At 39.1% G+C, this 20,495-nt stretch overlaps 1 protein-coding gene across 1 annotated transcript in view; it reads left to right on the top strand.

The window, feature by feature from the left end:
- LOC133662616 (proton myo-inositol cotransporter-like) overlaps positions 1-20,228 on the top strand; it is a 96,597-nt gene extending 76,369 nt beyond the window's left edge. Inside the window, exons 5-10 of the mRNA XM_062066730.1 lie at positions 5,734-5,897; positions 5,973-6,093; positions 8,846-8,971; positions 9,042-9,160; positions 9,355-9,507; positions 19,197-20,228. Of these exons, the coding sequence (XP_061922714.1) occupies positions 5,734-5,897; positions 5,973-6,093; positions 8,846-8,971; positions 9,042-9,160; positions 9,355-9,507; positions 19,197-19,423 (910 nt within the window). The 3' untranslated portion in view covers positions 19,424-20,228. The remainder of the gene's footprint in view (positions 1-5,733; positions 5,898-5,972; positions 6,094-8,845; positions 8,972-9,041; positions 9,161-9,354; positions 9,508-19,196) is intronic.
- Positions 20,229-20,495: the final 267 nt, after the last annotated feature.

Below are 20,495 nucleotides of genomic sequence, written 5' to 3'. Positions count from 1 at the left end.
TTCATGTGAGCTCTCTGCCTGGTCATTAGCAAGCCTCCCCACTGAGGTCTTCGCCACACTAATCCTGCATCACTCATGCGGCCGTGACCATTGGTCTTTGGCTGAATGAGAAAGGCCGCACCATCACTTCCTCTAGTATTTTGCCCGTCTGGTTTATAGGTGAAAAAAAGGCACCCAAGAAGGAGGCCGAGTAAAAGATGAACATGATGATCGTCTTCGTGTGATTGGCTGGAGGGTGACGTGGTCGTGTTGGTGAGGATGAGAAGGTTTTATGGAAGCATCAAGTTGACAAACCCATTGCATCAGAAAAATACAAATTTGGTGGTTTTACAGGATGATAGGTTGCAAACTCCAATAGTATAAATAATGAGGATACTGTATCGACCCGGTGTAATATAGGATGACTGGCAACTAGTTGTTGATTGTACTTTGAAAGAAAAAAAAACAAGAGGATATTTTACCTTCCCGACAGTTGTGTTGACGTATGTGCTTTATTGTACTGCATCTCTCCAGGTCACTGGTGTGTATGTGTGTGCGTGCGTGAGTGACGGGAAGAAAAGCTCACTCGCGCCAAAGTTGTCTGGCGCCCCATATTGGATTGTGTGCAATAATACTGGCAGTAATCTGTTGATAGTGTTTAATTATGTTTTGATATATTTTAGGCTCTTCATATATTAATGTTGTTGTTATTTTGTGTACACTGTATGCAGGCCCGGCCCTAACCTATCTGGCGCCCTAGGCAAGATTTTAGGTGGCGCCCCCCCCCCACATCGGCAGTGAAGTGTATATACTCACAAGAAACCGAATAGCTTTGTCTTTGACCTTTTTTTTTAACTTAAAGAAAGCAAATTAACAATCAGAATAGTTAACAAGATAAAAAAAAATATGGATAAATAAATGAATACAAAAAATAATATATGAAATACAATATTTTTTACATACATAAACACAAAATAAAACGTGTCAACAAGTTGCATAAAATACATTAAAAATACAATATAAATAAGGCACTGCACAAAACAAGATATCAAACCAGTATGACTTTAACAACTATATTACAAAAAAAGGGGATCCTACAGAGTTCTCTATTTGTGCTTTTTAATATTGCATTAACTAGAATGACTTACAAATTACTGTACACCAGGGAGTACTGTAATTACCTAACGTTACATTATTATTTTCCATAACAATTTAGCCCCCTCCACAATATTAACCCGACGTTAAAACAGAACTAGCTATTTATTGATTAGCAATTGCCGAATCATGTAACATTAGCTTAATGCTAAAAAATACAGGTTACTATCACATTCTGTAACAGACAAATAATTTCATGTAGGCTAACGTTACCTACCTGCTACCTCTGTCTTTTTCTCGTTTCTCCCCTTCTTTTCTCCCCTGGGCACCTGACAGTTTTGGCCGTTTTGACATCTTGTGTTGATTTTTTTTATGTGGTGACGTCCAAAAAGAGTCATGATACGGGAAGGGAGGGGGGCGCACCGTGCCGGGGGAGGGGGGGCGTAATGTTGTAACAAATAATATTTCTATTAAATAGGCTTTACTTTGCATTGTAATTAACGTGGGATTATTTTATGTATTTAGAAATAATAGTACCAACTTTATTTTTTTTAAATTTTTTATTTTTTTCCTCCAACATTTGTGGCACTGGCGTCCTTAGCGCCCTTAGCATTTGCCTATACGGCCTATGCCACGGGCCGGCCCTGACTGTATGATATCATCATCATCAATCTTTATTGCAGACCTTAAGATCCATTAAACATATAAAAACACAATACAAAACATTAAAAACAAAACAATAAAACATTAAAAAAACAAAACACTAAAACATAAAGCCCAAATGTCAGTTTCTGACATACAAACATGTGTGCCAATGGTTCCACAGACCAGATGAGTACCTAACAGAACTGCGGCCAGGGTTCGTTATCACAGTGATTATGTCATTTTCAGACTCAGATGCCCTACACATAAACTTATACATAAGGTTGCGTAGCAACGCTGAGAAAGTGGGCACCCCAACACTAACAAACATCTGGCTTGCACTGGAGCTTCTTGGAATTCCCAGGAGCAGCCTCTTACATTCATTATAAGCAACCTGCACCTTCTGTATGCTTTTCTGCTTATACTTTACCCACAGGGGGGCTTTATACAGAGGAGTGCAATAGCCTCTGAATAAGTTTATCTTTACATCATTTGTACAATAATACAATTTATTTCTCAGCATGTTGGCTTGGGCATACAGCATACGCCGCTGTCTGTATAGGTATATATACTGTAGGTATATATATACACATGTATATATATACACATGTATATATATATATATATACACACATACACACACACATTATTTACACACATACATACATATATACACATGTATACATATACACATGTGTACACATATATATGTACTGTATATATATACATATATATCTATGTATATATACATAAATATATATGTGTGTATGTATATATATATGTGTGTATGTATATATATATATATATATATATATATATATATATATATATATATATATATATATATATATATATATGTATATATATGTATATGTGTATATATATATATGTGTATATATGTGTATGTATATATGTATATGTGTATATATATACGTATATATATACACTATATTGCCAAAAGTATTTGACCACCTGCCTGGACCCACATATGAACTTGAAGTGCCATCCCATTCCTAACCCATAGGGTTCAATATGATGTCGGTCCACCTTTTGCAGCTATTACAGCTTCAACTCTCCTGGGAAGGCTGTCCACAAGGTTGCAGAGTGTGTTTATTGGAATTTTCCACTATTCTTCCAAAAGCACATTGGTGAGGTCACACACTGATGTTGGTTGAGAAGGCCTGGCTCTCAGTCTCCGTTTTAATTCATCGCAAAGGTGTTCTATCGGGTTCAGGTCAGGATTCTGTGCAGGCCAGTCAAGTTCATCCACACCAGACTATGTCATCCATGTATTTATGGACCTTGCTTTGTGCACTGGTGCACAGTCATGTTGGAAGAGGAAGGGGCCCGCTCCGAACTGTTCCCACAAGGTTGGGAGCATTGCATTTCCCAAAATGTTTTGGTATCCTGGAGCATTCAAAGTTAATTTCACTGGAATTAAGGGGCCAAGCCTAACTCCTGAAAAACAACCCCACACCATCATTCCTCCTTCACCAAATTTCACACTCAGCACAATGTAATCCGAAATGTAGCGTTCTCCTGGCAACCTCCAAACCCAGACTCACCCATCAGATTGCCAGATGGAAAAGTGTGATTCATCACTCCAGAGACCACGTCTCCACTGCTCTAGAGTCCAGTGGCGACGTGCTTTACACCACTGCATCCCATGCTTTGCATTGAACTTGGTGATGTTTGGCTTAGATACAGCTGCTCGGCCATGGAAACCCATTCCATGAAGCTCTCTGCGTACTGTACGTGGGCTAATTGGAAGGTCACATGAAATTTGGAGCTCTGTAGCAACTGACTGTGCAGAAAGTCTTTGCACTATGCGCTTAAGCATCTGCTGACTCCTCTCTGTCAGTTTATGTGACCTACCACTTGGTGGCTGACTTGCTGTTGTTCCCAAACTCTTCCATTTTCTTATAATAAAGCCGACAGTTGACTTTGGAATATTTAGGAGCGAGGAAATTTCACGACAGGATTTGTTGCACAGGTGGCATCCTATGACAGTTCCACGCTGGAAATCACTGAGAGCGGCCCATTGTTTCACAAATGTTTGTAGAAACAGTCTCCATGCCTAAGTGCTTGATTTTATACACCTGTGGCCGGGTCGAGTGATTAGGACCACTGATTCTCATCATTTGGATGGGTGGCCAAATACTTTTGGCAATATAGTGTATATATGTGTATACAGTATATACAGTATACATATATGTACAGTATGTACACTACCGTTCAAAAGTTTGGGGTCACATTGAAATGTTCTTATTTTTGAAGGAAAAGCACTGTACTTTTCAATGAAGATAACTTTAAACTAGTCTTAACTTTAAAGAAATACACTCTATACATTGCTAATGTGATAAATGACTATTCTAGCTGCAAATGTCTGGTTTTTGGTGCAATACCAACATAGGTGTATAGAGGCCCATTTCCAGCAACTATCACTCCAGTGTTCTAATGGTACAATGTGTTTGCTCATTGGCTCAGAAGGCTAATTGATGATTAGAAAACCCTTGTGCAATCATGTTCACACATCTGAAAACAGTTTAGCTCGTTACAGAAGCTACAAAACTGACCTTCCTTTGAGCACATTGAGTTTTTGGAGCATCACATTTGTGGGGTCAATTAAACGCTCAAAATGGCCAGAAAAAGAGAACTTTCATCTGAAACTCGACAGTCTATTCTTGTTCTTAGAAATGAAGGCTATTCCACAAAATTGTTTGGGTGACCCCAAACTTTTGAACGGTAGTATATGTATGTATACATATGTGTGTGTGTATATATATATGTGTGTGGATATATACAGTATGTGTGTATATATATATATATATACACTACCGTTCAAAAGTTTGGGGTCATAGAAAAATACATTAATGTGTGCTTACGGACTGTATCCCTGCAGACTGTATTGATATATATTGATATATAATGTAGGAACCAGAATATTAATAACAGAAAGAAACAACCCTTTTGTGCGAATGTGTGTGAATGAGTGTAAATGGGCGAGGGAGTTTTTTTGGGTTAGTGCACTAATTTTAAGTGTATCTTGTGTTTTTTATGTTGATTTAATAAAAAATAAAAAATAAATTTTTATTTTTTTCATTTTTTATTTTTTTTCTTGTGCGGCCCGGTACCAATCGATCCACGGACCGGTACCGGGCCGCGGCCCGGTGGTTGGGGACCACTGCTCTAAATGACAAGGTGTGTTACATTTAGTAGGATTAAATACTGAAAGTAATGTATTGTGCGTTGCCAGGGTGGTTCAAAGATAGAATATATCACCTGTGGACAATTTCCTACAAACTGTTCACTATGTTTAATTTAAAAAAAAAATAAAAAAAAACTTTAAAGAAGTATTTTTGAGCAGATACAAGTTTGTGTTGTGTCTAAATAATGGACATAATTGGTCTTAATCAATAAATATGCCAGAGGGAATTATCCGTCATTTAACTGCCGCCTAATTAGAGAATGAAAAGGCTGGTATTGGCGTCTCGTAATTAGCGGCACAAAATGGCCATTATTAATATCTTCAATAGTGTTTTCGCAGTTAGTGCTACATGTTGACATGTCACAAGTGTGTGTGTGTGTGTGTGTGTTGAAGATGCAACAATCAATCCAAAACTAGGCCACTTCCCAAATTAATCTCCCGCCCTTGGACGAACACAACAATTTCCTGCCTATTTCACATCATCCATCATTTACTGATTTTCCCTTCCTTTCCTGCGCATCAAACTGGCGTCCATCCTTGCGTTTTCTCCCTGCTCTATTCTGAATCCGCGCAGCAGTTCACATCTTACATGTGTCACCCCCAGTTTCATTTTCCTTTCATTTCGTTTTGATGAAGCAGATAGAAAACGTTGTAAAAGGTGATTAATTATGACTGTAAATGACTTTCCCCCAACATGTTATTGTCACTCTCGTCCGTCTCCATCCTGCCCGCCGCCGCCGCCTCGTCGGGTCTGTCTGCTGTCAACGTGCTATATTTAACTGCCTCCTCTGTCTGTGTGCCTTTGGCAGGTACTACAGCGCCACCATCCTGCAGATGTCTGGCGTGCGGGATGACCACCTTGCCATCTGGCTGGCCGGCCTCGCCACCCTGACTAACTTCCTGTTCACGCTGCTGGGGGTGTGGCTGGTGGAGCGAGTGGGCCGACGGAAGCTCACGCTGGGCAGCATCGTCTGTAAGACACACGCAAAAGACGCACCCTTGAAAAGTCTTTTTTTGGATTGATTTGTTGTCGTTTTCGGGTGTGTAGGCACATGTCTCAGCTTGTGCGTGCTCGCCGTGGGCTTCCTGCTGTCAGCGCAGCACAGTCCTCCTGTCACCTTCCACCCGTTAGAGCCCGCCAAGGCCAACACAACCTGCTTCAAATATCAGTGAGTACACGCACGACACCTCCATTTGGAGACCAGCACGTACGGCAGGGGTGTCCAAAGTGCGGCCCGCAGCTAACTTTTTTACGTTCTAAAAATACTATTCTAAAAAAGTGGAATAAAAGAGCAAACAGGGGAAATATAACAAGAAATAGTTGCAATGTTGACTCTGATTAAACAAAGCTGCCAAGGAGGCTGGGTTTTTTTTCTTTAAAACTCATTATTAAAAAAAAAATAATGAATCAAAATCAATTATTGACCTGTCATATAAAAATATTAATTTAAATATTTTTTGGAGGAAATATTGCATATTTTGTGTGTGCCATTAAAAAAAAAAAATTCTATGACAAAACGGGCATAAAACAAGCAAAAATAGATAAAAACATATAATATAATATAATAATAATTTATATAATATAATATATAATAATATATAATAGATATATAATAGATAGATAGATCTGAAGTTGATCTAGAGATTTTAAAAATATATATTTATGGAATGATATTTGGAAAAATGCCAATAAGCCCTTTAGAAGCATTAAAGATAAACTGACTCAATTTAAGATATTGAATAGATTGTATTTTACATCTTCTCAGCTGTTTAAAATTGGTGTAGCAGATAGCAAGTTATGTATGAAGTGTCGGGCAGCTGAGGGAACTCTTGTTCATTTATTGTGGGAATGTCTGAGAATAAAAGAGTTATGGTTGAAAACAACAAAAGAAGCAATCACATTAATATAAACATCCCAATGACACTGCAAACTTGTATTCTTGGGGATCTACATCAATTTAGTAACGTGTCATCAAAGAGTAAAAATGCTTTTCTTTCAATATGCATAATAACAAAAAGGGTCATATTTAAAAAATGGACAGCTGTTGATAGTCCAACTCATACTGACTGGTATACACAAGCTATGGAGATGATATCAGTAGAACAAACTGCATTTAGTTTAGATAATAATGAGTCATATATTGGAATATGGGATCCATTATTTAAATTTGTTTAAACCAAAATATGACTTATTATATCTTTGTGGAAAATATTGGACACAGTGTGTTGTCAAGCTTGTGAGATGTGATGCAGGTGTGGGCCACTGTGACACTATTGTTCATTTCTAATTTTTTAATTATTTTTTATTAATGTTTTTAATGATAATATCAATGAGTGGTTTTTTTTAATCACTGCTATTTTGAAATTATTACTAATATTGATGCTGTTGTCGATAATGTTCATTTTTGTTTCACTACATTTGTATTGTTCCGTATCATGTTTGTGTGTCCTCAATTGCTCTGTTTGTTGTTATTCTTAACATTGCTGGGACGGGTTTGGTTTTGGAATTGGATTGCATTATTGTGGTATTGTTGTGTATTGTTTTGTTGATTGATTAATACATTCATTAAAAAAATATATATATATATATGTATATGTATATATATATATATGTATATTTTTTAACACTTCATGAGTGGGGCCCTTTTGTATCACTGATGATGTTAGTGAGATTTCTTTTTTAAGTTAAAGTTAAAGTACCAATGATTGTCACACACACACAGTAGGTGTGGTGAAATTTGTCCTCTGCATTTGACCCATCCCCTCGTTCACCCCCTGGGAGGTGAGGGGTATGGCATAAATATGAGGCGCGTTTGAGGCCAAAACTATTAAAATACACTTGTGGCGAAAATATTAAGTGCCTGTGAGGCCCAAAGATTGGGTACACCCCAAAGACAAAACATTAAGTACACCATTAGCCATAATATTAGGTACCTCCTGTGGCTGAAATATGAGCTGCGTATTTTGCCAAAATAGTTGGTACACCCCAAATAATACGTACTCCTGCAACCAACCGTTTTTGTTTAATGTTCCTGGTGGTATCGAATAAGTATGGAGAAATTCACGACTTAAATCCTGGTGTGCTGACAACTCTTGTGCAAACGAACAAACTAGGGCTGCAACTAACGATTAATTTGGTAATCGATTAATCTGTCGATTATTACTTCGATTAATCGATTAATAATCGGATTAAAGAGACAAACTACACTTCTATCCATTAATTTATTGAAAAAAAACAGCATACTGGCACCATACTTATTTTTGATTATTGTTTCTCAGCTGTTTGTAAATGCTGCAGCTTATAAATAAAGGTTTATTAAAAAAATAAAAATTAAAAAAAATAATTAAAAAATAATTATTAAAAAAAAACAAAAAAAAAACTCTGTGCATGCGCATAGCGTAGATCCAACGAATCGATGACTTAATTAATCGGCAACTATTTTAATAATCGATTTTAATCGATTTAATCGATTAGTTGTTGCAGCCCTAGAACAAACGCGTGACAATGAAAGCCAGCTTGTTCCCGCGCCGACCTGCAATCCCAAGCTAACAAATTGGCTGCAACAGTTGCTGTCCCCCTTTGCAAGTGTCAACAAGCGGCGAGTAATGGAGGCGTGCGGCGTCTCTTGTTGTCTTCTGACGGGTGGCGGTCATTGTTTGTGGTGGAGTGAACTCAGTGACGCCGCAAGCACTCATCCCTTCAATTTGCCAACCACCTTCATCTCTGCACAGTCCATTAGTTGTCAGGATGAAAGAGTACCCTTACGTACAAAGTCAGAGTAAATTGTCGCAAAAAGGCAATTACTCCACCCTCGTGTATGCCTTTCTACTTTGTTGGTGTTTTATTACGGACCACGGTGAGGATAATTGGACGGATCCTGTCGATGAAAGTCACTTTTTCCCCGTGTGCGTTGAACTCAGGCTGTGTGAGCCGTGCATGCTGGACCCGGCCTGTGGCTTCTGCTACCGGGAGAACGGCTCGGCGCTGCTCACCTCCTCCTGCGTTCCCGTCAATAAGGCCTCCACTGAGCAGGCGGCGTGGGGCAGGTGAGTCACAGGATGCACGCGGGAGGGTTACTCTTTAAGACGGCGGTGTCCATTTGCCGTCCCGTTGCAGGTGTTCCAACTCCAGCCGGATGAGGGAGCACACCTACTGGGCCTACAACTACTGTCCCACCTCCTTCTCCTGGCTGGTCTTGTTGGGCTTGATGCTCTACTTGGCCGCTTTTGCACCTGGTAGGAGACGGCTTATGTGCTTTAGAAAGGATAACGTGATGTAACATGCCACCTGCAGCTTTTGTATGTGGTGCTCACCATTGTGGCATCCAAACTGGCCAGCATGGAGTCGTCCGCTCTCACTCCCTCCCCAAAGACTCAACATGTGCCTCACACCTTCTCATCTTTTGCTGTTGTGGGGCATTTCTTTGCAGGTATGGGCCCCATGCCCTGGACCATCAACTCAGAAATCTACCCGCTGTGGGCGAGGAGCACCGGCAACGCGTGTGCAGCAGGAGTCAACTGGACCTTCAATGTTCTGGTCTCGCTCACCTTCCTCCACCTGGCCCAGTTCTTCACTTACTATGGTGAGAGCCATGTGACTTTCTGCCGTGCGACTGTGGCCCAATTATGCGGCAGCCTTTTGTTGCACATTTTGAAATTGCAAAATAAGAGGTAGAATATGTCCCTAAATATTAGCTACACGTGTAGTAGAAATATTAGGTACACGTGTAACTGAAATATTAGGTACCCTTGTAGCCAAAATATTAGGTACACGTGTGGCCAAAATAATAGGTACACATGTATAGTAGCTAAAAAATTAGGTACACGTGTACAGTAGCTAAAATATAAGGTACATGTGTAGCAAAACTATTAGGTACACTTGTAGCCAAAATATTAGGTACACGTGTAACTGAAATATTAGGTACACTTGTAGCCAAAATATTAGGTACACGTGTAACCAAAATATTAGGTACATGTGTAGCCGAAATATTAGGTACACCTGTAGCCAAAATATTAGGTACATGTGTGGCCTAAATATTAGGTACACTTGTAGCCAAAATATTAGGTACACGTGTAACTGAAATATTAGGTACACTTGTAGCCAAAATATTAGGTACACATGTACAGTAGCTAAAATATTAGGTATATGTGTAGCCAAAATATTAGGTACACATGTAGCCAAAATATTAGGTACACATGTGTAGCCGAAATATTAGGTACACATGTACAGTAGCTAAAATATTAGGTACATGTGTGGCCTAAATATTAGGTACACTTGTAGCCAAAATTTTAGGTTCACGTGTAACCGAAATATTAGGTACACTTGTAGCCAAAATATTAGGTACATGTGTAGCCGAAATATTAGGTACACGTGTACAGTAGCTAAAATATAAGGTACATGTGTAGCCAAACTATTAGGTACACTTGTAGCCAAAATATTAGGTACACGTGTAGCCAAAATATTAGGTACACGTGTAACCAAAATATTAGGTACATGTGTGGCCTAAATATTAGGTACACTTGTAGCCAAAATATTAGGTACACGTGTGGCCAAAATAATAGGTACACATGTATAGTAGCTAAAATATTAGGTACACGTGTACAGTAGCTAAAATATAAGGTACATATGTAGCCAAACTATTAGGTACACTTGTAGCCAAAATATTAGGTACACGTGTAACTGAAATATTAGGTACACTTGTAGCCAAAATATTAGGTACACGTGTAACCAAAATATTAGGTACATGTGTAGCCGAAATATTAGGTACACCTGTACAGTAGCTAAAATATTAGGTACATGTGTGGCCTAAATATTAGGTACACGTGTAACTGAAATATTAGGTACACATGTACAGTAGCTAAAATATTAGGTACATGTGTGGCCTAAATATTAGGTACACATGTAGCCAAAATATTAGGTACACATGTACAGTAGCTAAAATATTAGGTACATGTGTGGCCTAAATATTAGGTACACTTGTAGCCAAAATTTTAGGTTCACGTGTAACCGAAATATTAGGTACACTTGTAGCCAAAATATTAGGTACATGTGTAGCCAAAATATTAGGTACATGTGTAGCCGAAATATTAGGTACACGTGTACAGTAGCTAAAATATAAGGTACATGTGTAGCCAAACTATTAGGTACACTTGTAGCCAAAATATTAGGTACACGTGTAGCCAAAATATTAGGTACACATGTACAGTAGCTAAAATATAAGGTACATGTGTAGCCAAACTATTAGGTACATGTGTAGCCAAACTATTAGGTACACTTGTAGCCAAAATATTAGGTACACGTGTAGCCAAAATATTAGGTACACGTGTAACCAAAATATTAGGTACACTTGTAGCCAAAATATTAGGTACACGTGTAACTGAAATATTAGGTACACTTGTAGCCAAAATATTAGGTACACGTGTAGCCAAAATATTAGGTACACATGTGTAGCCAAAATATTAGGTACACATGTACAGTAGCTAAAATATTAGGTACATGTGTGGCCTAAATATTAGGTACACTTGTAGCCAAAATATTAGGTACACTTGTAGCCAAAATTTTAGGTTCACGTGTAACTGAAATATTAGGTACACTTGTAGCCAAAATATTAGGTACATGTGTAGCCGAAATATTAGGTACACGTGTACAGTAGCTAAAATATAAGGTACATGTGTAGCCAAACTATTAGGTACACGTGTAACCAAAATATTAGGTACACTTGTAGCCAAAATATTAGGTACACGTGTAACTGAAATATTAGGTACACTTGTAGCCAAAATATTAGGTACACGTGTAACCAAAATATTAGGTACATGTGTGGCCTAAATATTAGGTACACTTGTAGCCAAAATATTAGGTACACGTGTAACTGAAATATTAGGTACACTTGTAGCCAAAATATTAGGTACACGTGTAACCAAAATATTAGGTACACGTGTAACTGAAATATTAGGTACACTTGTAGCCAAAATATTAGGTACACGTGTAGCCAAAATATTAGGTACACGTGTAGCCAAAATATTAGGTACTCTAGTAGCCAAAATATTAGGTACTGTTGTAGCCAAAATATTAGGTACACATGTAGCCGAAAAATTAGGTACACGTGTAGCAGAAATATTAGGTACACGTATAGCCGAAATATTAGGTACACTTGTAGCCAAAATATTAGGTACACTTGTAGCCAAAATATTAGGTACCCTTGTAGCCAAAATATTAGGTACACTTGTAGCCAAAATATTAGGTACACTTGTAGCCAAAATATTAGGTACCCTTGTAGCCAAAATATTAGGTACACATGTACAGTAGCTAAAATATTAGGTACATGTGTGGCCTAAATATTAGGTACACTTGTAGCGAAAATATTAGGTAAATAGTAGGCGCATGTAAGGCCAAAACATTTTGTACACCCCAAATAATAGGTAGTCCTGCAGTCAACATATTAGGTACACTTGTAGCCAAAATATTAGGTACACGTATAGCCGAAATATTAGGTACACTTGTAGCCAAAATATTAGGTACCCTTGTAGCCAAAATATTAGGTACACATGTACAGTAGCTAAAATATTAGGTACATGTGTGGCCTAAATATTAGGTACACTCGTAGCGAAAATATTAGGTAAATAGTAGGCGCATGTAAGGCCAAAACATTTTGTACACCCCAAATAATAGGTAGTCCTGCAGTCAACATATTAGGTACACTTGTAGCCGAAATATTAGGTACACGTGTAGCCAAATAGTAGGTACACGTATAGCCAAAATATTAGGTACACTTGTAGCAAAATATTAGGTATACTTGTATCCGAAATATTAGGTACATGTGTAGCCAAAATATTAGGTACACTTGTAGCCAAAATATTAGGTACATGTGTAGCCAAAATATTAGGTACACATGTACAGTAGCTAAAATATTAGCTACACTTGTAGCCGAAATATTAGGTACATGTGTGGCAAAAGTATTAAGTACAAAAGGAACAGTAGCCAAAATATTAGGTACATGTGTAACTGAAATATTAGGTACACTTGTAGCCAAAATATTAGGTACATGTGTAGCCGAAATATTAGTTACACTTGTAGCAAAATATTAGGTACACTTGTAGCCAAAATATTAGGTACACTTGTATCCGAAATATTAGGTACATGTGTGGCCGAAATATTAGGTACACTTGTAGCTGAAATATTAGGTACATGTGTGGCCGAAATATTAGGTACACTTGTAGCCGAAATATTAGGTACACATGTACAGTAGCCAAAATATTAGGTACACATGTACAGTAGCTAAAATATTAGGTGTATGTGTAACCAAAATATTAGGTACACGTGTACAGTAGCTAAAATAATAGGTACACTTGTAGCCAAAATATTAGGTACCCCTTTCGCAAAATATTAGGTACTCTTATAGCCAAAATATTAGGTACACTTGCAGCCGAAATATTAGGTACACTTTTAGCCGAAATATTAGGTACACATATAGCCGAAATATTAGGTACACTTGTAGCCAAAATATTAGGTACACTTTTAGCCGAAATATTAGGTACACTTGTAGCCAAAATATTAGGTACACTTGTAGCCAAAATATTAGGTACACTTGTAGCCAAAATATTTGGTAAACATGTGGCCAAAATATTAGATACACATGTACAGTAGCTAAAATATTAGGTACATGTGTGGCCTAAATATTAGGAACATGTGTAGTCAAAATATTAGGTACACTTGTAGCGAAAATATTAGGTACTTGGTCTTGTGGCCAAAATAGTAGGCGTACGTGAGGCCAAAACATTTTGTACACCCCAAATAATAGGTACTCCTGCAGTCAACATATTAGGTACACTTGTAGCCGTCAAGCCAAAAGTTTTGGTACACCCCAAATAATTCAAACTGCTGCAGACAAAATATTAGGTATGGCATAACATGAGGTAAAAACTATTAAAACGCACTTGTGACAAAACTTTTCCAGTCGGTCCACGTGAGGCCAAATATTAGGTGCACCCCAAATAAGAGGTACCCCTGCAGACAGAATATTAGGTACCTCTTTCAACCGAAATATGAGGTACAGCCCAAATAATAGGTATTAATAATAGGTGCCTACTCTGGACGCACCCAGGCAAAAAGTATTAAAATACAGTACACTTGTGGCGAAACTATTACAGCAGGTGCACGTGAGGGAAAAAGATTTGGTACACCCCAAATAATAGGTAGTCCTGCAGACAAAATATTAGGTACACTTGTGGCTGAAACGATTAGACACACTTGCTAACAAAATATGAGTTCAAACTTGTCAAATACAGTCACTGATGAAAATATGTACACCAAATAATAACAGGCGCTTGTGCAGCCAGTGTATTAAAAAGCCTAAAAAGTCAGATGAATAGGCACACATGCAGCCAAATGAAAAAGGTAGAAATTATTCAGTGCACCCACATTACGGTAATGGATGCGGCCGAAATATTAGTTCCATATGAACACTCCAAAATATTATCCAACATATTTGAGTTGGTGTCAGCTTCTCTGCGCTCTCACGCAATTTCTTCCACAAGAGTTTAAAATTGATGTCCTCCCGGTGACATGTCACCGCCGCCAACTGCGAGGAGCTCGCACCTTCTTCCTCCCCGCCTCCTCAGTCAACAGCAGGCTCCGCCCCCTCCTTCCTCCTCCTCTTCCTCGCACAGGAAGGAATTTGACCTTTCATGGCGCTGCCCATCGACCCATCGCCGTGACGATGGTGGAGACACCAGATTAAAAACATTCTATTGCAGGTCATTAGGGAGCAGGACACACAAACATCTTCCCCTTTCATGCTTTTTAATACAGCTGCACACACATGTGAAAATGATCTTTGTGCATGTTTAATTATCAGTACCTCCAAGAATTTTGGCTAATTTTCCCCAATCGGATTTGTATCTCCACATCATTTTTTATGTTTTTTAAACAACTGTCTAATCAATAAGCAACATTTGTTTCTTGTGTAGGCCAATCAGGAACAGCAACATGTAACAATACATCCAAATTGTATCGCTCCTGTCTACAGCGCTAAGCATTATGGGTAATGTAGTGCACAAACCCCGTTTCCATATGAGTTGGGAAATTGTGTTAGATGTAAATATAAACGGAATACAATGATTTGCAAATCATTTTCAACCCATATTCAGTTGAATATGCTACAAAGACAAGATATTTGATGTTCAAACTAATAAACTTTTTTTTGTTGTTGCAAATAATCATTAACTTTAGAATTTGATGCCAGCAACACGTGACAAAGAAGTTGGGAAAGGTGGCAATAAATACTGATAAAGTTGAGGAATGCTCATCAAACACTTATTTGGAACATCCCACAGGTGAACAGGCAAATTGGGAACAGGTGGGTGCCATGATTGGGTATAAAAGTAGATTCCATGAAATGCTCAGTCATTCACAAACAAGGATGGGGCGAGGGTCACCACTTTGTCAACAAATGTGTGAGCAAATTGTTGAACAGTTTAAGAAAAACCTTTCTCAACCAGCTATTGCAAGGAATTTAGGGATTTCACCATCTACGGTCCGTAATATCATCAAAGGGTTCAGAGAATCTGGAGAAATCACTGCACGTAAGCAGCTAAGCCCGTGACCTTCGATCCCTCAGGCTGTACTGCATCAACAAGCGACATCAGTGTGTAAAGGATATCCCCACATGGGCTCAGGAACACTTCAGAAACCCACTGTCAGTAACTACATTTGGTCGCTACATCTGTAAGTGCAAGTTAAAACTCTCCTATGCAAGGCGAAAACCGTTTATCAACAACACCCAGAAACGCCGTCGGCTTCGCTGGGCCTGAGCTCATCTAAGATGGACTGATACAAAGTGGAAAAGTGTTCTGTGGTCTGACGAGTCCACATTTCAAATTGTTTTTGGAAACTGTGGACGTCGTGTCCTCCGGACCAAAGAGGAAAAGAACCATCCGGACTGTTCTAGGCGCAAAGTTGAAAAGCCAGCATCTGTGATGGTATGGGGGTGTATTAGTGCCCAATACATGGGTAACTTACACATCTGTGTGCTGAAAGGTACATACAGGTTTTGGAGCAACATATGTTGCCATCCAAACAACGTTATCATGGACGCCCCTGCTTATTTCAGCAAGACAATGCCGAGCCACGTGTTACATCAACGTGGCTTCATAGTAAAAGAGTGCGGGTACTAGACTGGCCTGCCTGTAGTCCAGACCTGTCTCCCATTGAAGATGTGTGGCGCATTATGAAGCCTAAAATACCACAACGGAGACCCCCGGACTGTTGAACAACTTAAGCTGTACATCAAGCAAGAATGGGAAAGAATTCCGCCTGAGAAGCTTCAAAAATGTGTCTCCTCAGTTCCCAAACGTTTACTTTTTAGTGTTGTTAAAAGGAAAGGCCATGTAACACAGTGGTGAACATGCCCTTTCCCAACTACTTTGGCACGTGTTGCAGCCATGAAATTCTAAGTTAATTATTATTTGCAAAAAAAAATAAAGTTTATGAGTTTGAACATCAAATATCTTTTCTTTGTAGTGCATTCAACTGAATATGGGTTGAAAAGGATTTGCAAATCATTGTATTCCGTTTATATTTACATCTAACACAATTTCCCAACTCATATGGAAACGGGGTTTGTACAAACATGTACTTCCTACTAGTTTACATGTATTTATGTATCTATTTAATCTGGATAAATTAAGGTTAAATAGGCAATTACCAACATATTTTCATGTAAAAGGCTGACCTAGCAACATTCACATGTTAGAGATGTTAAAGTGTGATGATAATCTCTCATCATTTCTTATTTACCGACAAAAATTAGCGCTCTCAACAGTTCTCAAATGCTCTGTGTGCGGGGGTAAACGTGTTGGAACATACAGTATCTGAACGTTTAAGTTGGATAAACTTTTTTCAAACGTTCAAAAAACACGGACAATTTCTGCAACTTGCCATTTTGCCCAAAAGATGAAAAGTACTCCTGTAACAGTATAAAATGAGTAAAACAACACCATTTATTTTCCCTATCTTGTTGCAATCATGTGCTTTTTTAGGTTAAGGTAACAAGGAACACCTAAAACATTGACAACAAATAAATGTAATCACAAACTGGTTCAATGTTATTGTGAACAAATACACCTCGAAATACTGCAACGTTTGCCGCAAGTTTTTAAAAAAGTTGTCGTGAATTCAGGGTTCTTAGGCTGCACTGATTAGTGATCAGAGGCAGGTGCGTCTCTTGATCCCTAATCAGAGGCAGTTGAGTACAATCAGATCTCAGTGGAAGAACAGGAAGTGGAAAGTAGCTGGACAGGAACTAAACATAGGAAAAACAGTACATAAAAGTTAGAAGAAAAACATGACAGCAGTTAGACCCCCACTGATTAGTGATCAGAGGCAAGTGAGTCTCCTAATCACTAATCAGCGGCAGGTGAGTACACTCAGCGCCCAATGGCAGAACAGGAAGTGGAAAGTAGCTGGACAGGAACTAAACATAGGAAAAACAATACATAAAAGTTAGAAGAAAAAAACAAAACATGACAGCAGTTAGACCCCCACTGATTAGTGATCACAGGCAGGTGAGTCCCCTGATCACTAATCAGCGGCAGGTGAGTACAATCAGCGCTCAGTGGCAGAACAGGAAATGAAAAGTAGCTGGACAGGAACTAAACAAAGAAAATAACAGTACATAAAAGTAAGATTTTTTTTTTTAAACATGACAGCAGTTAGACCTCCACTGATTAGTGATCAGAGGCAGTTGAGTCTCCTGATCACTAATCACATGCAGGGGAGTACAATCGGAGCTCAGTGGCAGAACAGGAGGTGGAAAGGTACTAAAGATAGAAAAAACTGTACATAAAAGTTATTTTATAAAAATGAATTATGACAGCAGATAGATTAGTGATCAGAGGCAGGTTAGTCTACTGATCATTAATCAGAGGCAGGGGAGTACAATCGCAGCTGAGTGACAGAACAGGAAGTGGAAAGTAGCTGGACAGGAACTAAACATAGGATAAACAGAACATCAAGTAAGGGTGAAATGAAACATGACAGCAGTTAGACCCCCCACCGATTAGTGATCAGAGGCAGGTGAATCTCCTGATCATTAATCAGAGGCAGGGGAGTGCAATCGCAGCTGAGTGACAGAACAGGAAGTGGAAAGTAGCTGGACAGGAACTAAACATAGGATAAACAGAACATAAAGTTAAGGGGAAATGAAACATGACAGCAGTTAGACCCCCACTGATTAGGGATTAGAGGCAGGTGAATCTCCTGACCATTAATCAGAGGCAGGGGAGTACAATCGCAGCTGAGTGACAGAACAGGAAGTGGAAAGTAGCTGGACAGGAACTAAACATAGGATAAACAGAACATAAAGTTAGGGTGAAATGAAACATGACAGCAGTTAGACCCCCCACTGATTAGTGATCAGAGGCAGGTGAGTCTCCTGATCATTAATCAGAGGCAGGGGAGTACAATCGCAGCTGAGTGACAGAACAGGAAGTGGAAAGTAGCTGGACAGGAACTAAACATAGGATAAACAGAACATAAAGTTAGGGGGAAATGAAACATGACAGCAGATAGACCCCCCACTGATTAGGGATTAGAGGCAGGTGAATCTCCTGACCATTAATCAGAGGCAGGGGAGTACAATCGCAGCTGAGTGACAGAACAGGAAGTGGAAAGTAGCTGGACAGGAACTAAACATAGGATAAACAGAACATAAAGTTAAGGGGAAATGAAACATGACAGCAGTTAGACCCCCACTGATTAGGGATTAGAGGCAGGTGAGTCTCCTGATCATTAATCAGAGGCAGGGGAGTACAATCGCAGCTGAGTGACAGAACAGGAAGTGGAAAGTAGCTGGACAGGAACTAAACATAGGATAAACAGAACATCAAGTAAGGGTGAAATGAAACATGACAGCAGTTAGACCCCCACTGATTAGTGATCAGAGGCAGGTGAGTCTCCTGATCACTAATCAGAGGCAGGGGTTAGTCGTGGTTTGACAGGTGATGACAGCAACAAACACAGAAAAAAGCAATCCTGGAGGGACTGATTTATACTGGAAAATATAATTCTGTCCGTCCTTCTGCAGCTTGCTGTAAATCTCGTTTCCCTTTTTTTTTATTTATTGCTGACATGTTTGATGTCAGGTGCTTTTATTTGTTTCTGTGTTGCAAAAAACCCCAAAGGTGTTTGTAATCAAAAGAAAGACACGTTTTGTTCCATGGCTGCCGTGACATTCTGTTTTTTTGTTGTTTTTTTCCCCCCCGCATCCTCCCACAGGAGCGTTCTTCCTCTACTCCAGCATGGCCTTCCTGGGCTTCATCTTCATCTTCGGCTGCTTGCCCGAGACCAAAGGCCGGCGTTTGGAGGAGATCGAGGCTCTGTTTGAGAACCAGCTGTGCTCGTGCGGCGCGTCCGATTCTGACGAGGGGCGGCAGGTTGAGTACATCCGGGTTAAAGGCTCCAACTACCATCTATCAGACAACGACGCGTCCGACGTAGACTAGACGTGTTGTGGTATGTTCAATAACACACAGGGTGCTCTTGGTTTGAGCCTCTGCCCGGCCTTGTGGGTGTGTTCATGTTCTCACTTCTTGGTGGACAAATCTCAAACCACGCAGTAACATTTAGAGGTGTCTTCTTTGTGGACACTTGAACAAACAACAGGAACCATTGAAGCCTATAATTGAAGGATAATCCGTGAATCATCAACATGTAGCACAGTCGTATTATTTGGAGCTTCTATTTCTAGGAGACGTACTGAGAGTGGGGGGCTGCCAACACCAGACTGGTAGCACTAAAAGGATCTTTCGTAGGGGCGTGACTCTTTGGACACCTAACGTTTGGTCCGATCCCGATTCCTGGGGTGAGCATTCCATTCACCACAATTCTTGATTCAAATCAATTCTCACAATTTTGGTATAATAATTTGAATGTTACAGTATATGTATGAATGTATACATGTATGTATGTATGTGTGTGTATATATGTACAGTATACACACTACCGTTCAAAAGTTTGGGGTCACATTGAAATGTCCTTATTTTTGAAGGAGAAGCACTGTACTTTTCAATGAAGACAACTTTAAACTAGTCTTAACTTGAAAGAAATACACTCTATACATTGCTAATGTGGTAAATGACTATTCCAGCTGCAAATGTCTGGTTTTTGGTGCAATATCTACATAGGTGTATAGAGGCCCATTTCTAGCAACTATCACTCCAGTGTTCTAATGGTACAATGTGTTTGCTCATTGGCTCAGAAGGCTAATTGATGATTAGAAAACCCTTGTGCAATCATGTTCACACATCTGAAAACAGTTTAGCTCGTTACAGAAGCTACAAAACTGACCTTCCTTTGAGCAGATTGAGTTTCTGGAGCATCACATTTGTGGAGTCAAACGCTCAAAATGGCCAGAAAAAGAGAACCTTCATCTGAAACTCTACGGTCTATTTTTGTTCTTAGAAATGAAGGCTATTCCACAAAATTGTTTGGGTGACCCCAAACTTTTGAACGGTAGTGTATGTATGTGTATATATATATATATATATATATATATATATGTATGTATGTATGTAT

The sequence above is a fragment of the Entelurus aequoreus genome, linkage group LG12, assembly GCF_033978785.1.
Source record: "Entelurus aequoreus isolate RoL-2023_Sb linkage group LG12, RoL_Eaeq_v1.1, whole genome shotgun sequence".
Taxonomy (NCBI): domain Eukaryota; kingdom Metazoa; phylum Chordata; class Actinopteri; order Syngnathiformes; family Syngnathidae; genus Entelurus; species Entelurus aequoreus.
The sequence above is the reverse complement of the archived record's forward strand: the minus strand, read 5'-3'. Positions and strand labels throughout refer to the sequence as shown.